The sequence below is a fragment of the Cystoisospora suis genome, assembly GCF_002600585.1.
Source record: "Cystoisospora suis strain Wien I chromosome Unknown contig_7900, whole genome shotgun sequence".
Lineage (NCBI taxonomy): Eukaryota > Apicomplexa > Conoidasida > Eucoccidiorida > Sarcocystidae > Cystoisospora > Cystoisospora suis.
This window is the reverse complement of record NW_027160685.1, coordinates 1-6013: the sequence shown is the minus strand read 5'-3', so window position 1 is coordinate 6013 and position 6013 is coordinate 1. Positions and strand designations below refer to the sequence as shown.

Genomic DNA, 6013 nt, shown 5'->3' with positions numbered 1-6013 from the left:
AGAGAGATAGGCAGATAGGTAGCTATATGGATGTAGACACGTGTGTCTACATCGATGTCTTTGATGTCTATGTATGTCTGAATGAATCAGTAGGTTTGAGTCTACATGCGGGAGAGGGAGATACCATCTGTGAAGTGTTTTCTTACACCCATATATATCCTATCTCTATCTATCTTTAATCTATCTATCTCGACAGACGACGAAAAGAACAGCTCGCCACCTTCTCTTTGCTATATCTCATTTAGATTAGGTGCGCATCCATCCATCCATCCATACAAGCATACGTACACATCTTCACGCGTATATATACGATTTTTCTCTTTCTCTTTCTATGAGGGTTTCTCCTTTCCATTTCTCTAGATCTCTTGTGTATTCTGCCTCCTCTGCTTTCTCCTCTCGATGGTGCTCCCACCGACAAGATCTTCTTGTGTTTCTTTCTCTGTTTTGCTTTTTTCTCTTCTTCGTCTTTCTTCAGGAGATCGACCTCCTTATGTCGATTCGCTCCAAGCAATCGACGTTGAGACGGGATATCGAGAGCATTCCAGTCTAAATCGAGTCTCTGGTATCTTCTCTTCTTCAGCAGGCACGGCAAATGGATCTTACCCTTATCACTAGAGAAAAAGAAGAAGAGGAATCTTTTCAAAAAGGCAAAATGAAGTTCTTTCATCGAATCGATTCTCTAAGTGTACCTCTCTCTATCTCTTCTTATCAATGCCCTTCTCGTGTTTGGTCTGAGATATATCAATCTCTCTCTCTCTATATGTGTGTATGTATCTTTAGAATACTCATGTGCATAAGGCCGAACTGTCTATCTGTCTATCGGTGTGTCTGCTTGTCTGTTTCTCTTTTTGTATATAGACATTTATGTTCATATCTTCGTATATAAGCCGACAGAGGGGGGAATGTATGTAGAATCGATGCAGGCAGAGAAACATGCTGAGCGCTGATCGAAGGGAAAGCAACCACGCCGGCAACACATTTCTTTCTCATCTCTTTCTTTCTTTCTTTCTTAATCTTTTTAAAGAAAGAGAGAGACGAACGGACAAGAAGAAGAGGAGAATCTTTCCAAAGACACGCACACCTGCATGCGTGTGACAAAAATCGCGTTCTTTCTCTTCAAGTCTTTCGCCACTAGCCAGCGAACTTCATCCATTCACTCATGAGCTCTACGACTGGTCCTCTTTTCTTCTTTCTTTCTTTTCAAACATCGTCCTTTCTCTTTGTTTCGAGAACAGAATTCTCTTTTGTCTCAAAAAGACTAACTTCGATTCTTCTTCTTCTTCTTCATCGGGAGACCGGCGATGTCTTCCCCTTTCTCTTCTTTCCTTTATGAGTGCGATACTTATGAAAAGAGATACAAAGAAATCTACGTCAACTTGGAAATTAAGAAAAAGAACAGACGAAGATCAAAAGGAGGAAAGAGAAACCGGAGAGGGCCCTTCTCATCCATTCATTCTACAGTCGCACATCTCTATCTTTCTCCCTCTCTTTCTTCAATCTATCTATCTATCTTTAATCTATCTATCCATCTTTAATCTATCTATCTATCTTTAATCTATCTATCTTTAATCTATCTATTTATCTATCTATTTCTATCTCTCTATGTATTGTCGTTAATTGGTATGAGTCCCTTGAAGCGAGGAAGCTTTTCTGTTACGCCGTAAGAAGGCGAAGACACCCCTAAGGCTAAGAAAAGCACACAGGTCTAATTCACAAGAAGAAGAAGTAGTAGTACTGAAGAGTCGCCGCCTTCTTTAGGAGGAGGAGAGAATAGTACACGAGAGAGAGACAGGGAGAGATAAAGAGATAGAGGGAGAAGGAGGGTGTAGAGCACAAGTTTAATGAGTGAGAAGATGAAGAAAAAATAGAAGAGATAGGTTGTCCTCTCGTTCTACGATGAAAGAAGAGTGAGAAATAGAGAGAGAATGAAAAAGCATCTCTCCCCACTATCTGTCCCTTCATGATGAGCTTCTACTTCAGCTACCCAACTCACCATACCCACATATTCAACACCTCTATACACTTGTCTAGGGAAAGAGTGAGATAGACATCTCTATATCTGTGCACATATGTCGATATATATATGGGCATACATATATACACACATATATATCTATCTATATATCTATATATATATATATATAGATTGTGCTTGTGTGTGTGTGGATGTTTATCTCTATAGAACACCACAACTGATAGAGGGAGTAAGAGAGGAACTAGGGGTATCTAGTCACGGTGAGGTGATATACATGGGCTTCTTCTTCTTCTGACTCTTCTTTTTCTTCTATTCTCATCAGTTCCACGAGACAGAAGAGAAGAAAGAAGAAGCTCTGCAGGATTTCTCCTTGAAATTGTATGCCATTCTATCCGCGACTTCGCCGCTGTTCCTTAGGCATGTTGGATAGTAGGCGGGGAGACGAACGGCAAGGTTAGGAGAGAGATAAAAGAGCTCATTCACTGGAATAGGATAGATCATGTGTATGATGCGATATAGCGACCGACGATGTGATACGAAGAAGATGTGACTGATTAAGAGGAGGCGCGATCGATCCTTTTCATTCATTCATTCATTCATTAAGACCTTAGAGGAGAGGCACGACGGAGGAGAAGAAGCAAGGAAGAAAGAGAGAAGGAAGAAAGAAATCTTGAAGAAAGTCTCTTCATACGACTTTTGACAACATTCATTCATTCATGCATTCATCGAGGGGCCGGAGGGGGGGGAGGTGTACGTACACCGGGCTGACAACGTGTCTCCCCTAGAGATGATGGATGTATGAAGAAACAAACCATGTACAGACGCCACATGCACACATAGACATACATATCTTTATCTCTCATTTTCCTCACCCCACTCTCACTTCCTTTTTTCTTCTTTTTCTTCCTGGACTTCCTTTCTCCGTCGTTCTTCACGCCAGGAGCAAAGAAGAAGAAAGTTAACAGAAGAAGAAAGAAAGAAACAGATAAAGAAGAAAAGTCGGTCTTGTGAGGAGCATGCAGATGAAACGAAAGAGAACACTTCGCCAAGGAAAGAGACATTTCTCATTCATCCCTGCTGTCTTTTCACCTAACTCACCTACCAGACCTGTCACCCACACAAGAAAGGTATAGACGAGAGAGAGAAGGGCGGAACGTCCGTTCTATGCAGTCTCACCCTCCTCTCCCTTTATGCCTACCTCTAATAGTATGGCTGTGGAATTCTACGACTTAGTACCCCTCTCACGATACCATCGACTCTTCTGCTTCTTCTTCTTTCCTTTGCCTCACCATAGAACGTCCTCGTCGCCTTGTTCTTCTTCTTCTTCTTCACCCCCCCATTCTCGAACAATTTCTCTCTCTCTTCTCCAGCCTTCTTCTTTTTGCTTCTCCTTCTTTTTCTTCCGTTCTCTCGTTGCTCTCTCTCTTTCATTCATTCACTGTCCTTCTCTGTTTTCTTCTTGTGTTTCTTCTTTATACAGAGTCACGTTGCATGCATGCATGGCTCGCTTTGGGATTCTGGATGATGGAGTTCGTCTCTCTCTGCCCTAGTTATCTCCGTTGACTACTATCGAAGGATTTCAAGTGCTCTGGCAGCTCCCTAGATTTCTCTGACTGGAGAGTGACCTGGCGTGAGAGAGGGACATTCTTCTCTTCTTCCCGATACACCACAGACACAGAATTCACGCAATGTCTCTCGTTCGTCTCTGTATACCTATAGCAAACCAAAAAGAAAAGAAGAAAGAACAAGAAAGACTGAAAGTAGGGAGGACAAGATGGTGAAAAGAAAAAAGAAGAAGAAGGAAAGAATCACAAAGAGAGAAAGGAAGAGAAGAAGATCAAGAAAAATGAATACCTCATACTTGCCTACAGGATGAAAGGAGACGTCCATACCTCTCAAAAATCATGAGACTCTCTCTTATCTCCATACCTTCATACCTACGAATCCATTTTATGTTTGCACACATACCTATATACATCTATGCATATATCTAGATATCTATACATGTCTATAGGGATACGAAGAGAGACACGTCGATGCTTAGGTCAAACATAAGGAGAGAACAAGGGGGTGAGAGAGGAGGAAGAAGAAGACACTTTCTCTCTTCGAGAAGGCAAGAAGCACTTGACAGGCGATGATAGGTACATCAAGAGTCTTTCACTAGGGGGTCATTAGACATATGCATGCATGCAAGTCGAGTATCAATAGAGATGCTTCAAAGAACGACAAAAGAGTCTTTCCTGTTTCTTTCATTCTACCTCTTTCTTCTTACCCTTCGCCATGAAAGGCATGGCCTAAGTGGCCTCCGCAATTGCTACAGACAATCTCCGTTCGGATCATCCCTAGGGATCGATCCTCTATCGTTGTGATGGACCCTGAAACATATACCACGCACACATAGGAAGGCAAAAAGCTTACGTGCACAGACACATTCACCCTCATACAGACATGCACGTGATATAAGAGCCAAGCAAATACCAGAGAGCTCTGACGTACCTGATAGCCACCCCACTTCTCTCTCTTAATACGAAGACATACACAACTAGATACACGTGTGCATACATACACATATATATATATATGGAGAGAGAGAGAGACGATAAGCATTAGTAGGTAGCATAGGCAGGGGGGGAGCGACAGAGAGGTACACATATATATATATGTATATATGTGTATACATCTTGTTAGATAGAATGGCTGTAGTGCATGTAGGATGTGGATGCATGCCGGAGAGCAGCAGGATGACGCCTGCCGCTGTAGTTAGTCTACGGAGACGAGACAGACAAAGCCCTTCGTACAAATCCACAGGCGTGAGTTTGGAAGTACTGAAATGAATGAATTTCACAGAAGAAGAAGAAGAAAAGCGTCAGATGAGAAACATTCCCAAGAAAGCGCCAGGAAGGACACACAGAAAATCCGTCACCCCCGTCCTCGCGTATACTCATACATACACACCTATACACCTATATATATATATAGATATAGATATATAGATATATGGAGTAAATACATTCGACCAAGGTGTATATATGCATATATATGTATATTGCTGCAGTGTAGTTATAGATATACATAGACATATACTGATCTATATCGGATGGAATGCATGTATTCGTGTATACAGCCTCGCAGGAGGAGGAGAGAAACTGAAGCTAAAATGTCGAGAGAGGGGAGTGGAACTCTCCGAGAAGAAGAAGAAGAGAAAGAAAAGGATTTGTATTGAGAGAGAGACATACATCACGTACGAAGACACCATATAGAAGTCTAGTAAGCAACAAAGTAAGAAAGCATAGATGTAATCTTCATAATTCCCCTCTCTTCTTCTTTCTGTAGATGAGAGGAATACTTTATTATTCTCTATTCCTTCTTCTTTTTCTCCTCACCTCTACTGTGGCTAGACACAAGGGAGAGGGTGCAAACCCAAAGCCTCTATCTCTTTCTTTCGCTCTGCTAAGCCATCCATACATCTCACCACCCTCCATGTATATGTTGATACATCTACATCCATCTATCTATGCGTGTCTACGTATATATAAATATATATATACATATCTAGAGAGAGAGAGATACACATAGCTAGAGCCTGCAGCATGCAAGGGTGCAGCATCATACCTTTGAAAAAACGATCGAAGGCAGGCCAACCACACCCTGAGTCAAACTTCGCAGAGGCAGGATACAAAGCAGCACCGCAGGCTGCGCATGCAAAGTATCCCTTTTTAGGATAAAACTTATTGTAGACACCTATCAAAGAAAAGGAAGAGAGAGAACAGAGTGGAGGATTGATCTAGATAGAAATTAAAGAGTTCCTCTTCATTTCCCACAAAGCAACATGGAGGGACAGAAGTAAAAGGAAGAGAAAAAGAACAAGGACTGTGTGTGAAAACATACCTTGACCTATGACATCCCTCTATTCTATCTTTAATCTATCTATCTATCTTTAATCTATCTATCTTTAATCTATCTATCTTTAATCTATCTATCTATCTTTAATCTATCTATCTATCTTTATCTATCTTTTCCTTCTCAAAGTGTATGTAG

The 6013-nt window shown here is 41.4% G+C and overlaps 2 protein-coding genes across 2 annotated transcripts, besides 1 other annotated feature; one reads left to right on the top strand and one right to left on the bottom strand.

The window, feature by feature from the left end:
• Positions 1-230: 230 nt before the first annotated feature.
• Positions 231-266: a sequence feature (Short protein (CSUI_010634, PHJ15557.1) was converted to a misc_feature.).
• A 75-nt stretch (positions 267-341) lies between these two features.
• On the top strand, positions 342-1214 carry CSUI_010633 (uncharacterized protein). The gene has a single exon (XM_068070736.1). It carries the CDS (start codon positions 593-595, stop codon positions 884-886), a length of 294 nt encoding a protein of 97 aa, XP_067917289.1. The 5' UTR covers positions 342-592; the 3' UTR covers positions 887-1214.
• A 1244-nt stretch (positions 1215-2458) lies between these two features.
• Positions 2459-5714, bottom strand: CSUI_010632 (peptide methionine sulfoxide reductase msrb). Its single transcript, XM_068070735.1, has 3 exons — positions 5588-5714; positions 4248-4350; positions 2459-3688 (listed from the first exon to the last, which is right to left on the bottom strand). The coding sequence occupies exons 2-3, from the start codon at positions 4313-4315 to the stop codon at positions 3526-3528; spliced, it is 231 nt and encodes a 76-aa protein (XP_067917288.1). The 5' UTR covers positions 4316-4350; positions 5588-5714; the 3' UTR covers positions 2459-3525.
• Between the last annotated feature and the right edge of the window lie 299 nt (positions 5715-6013).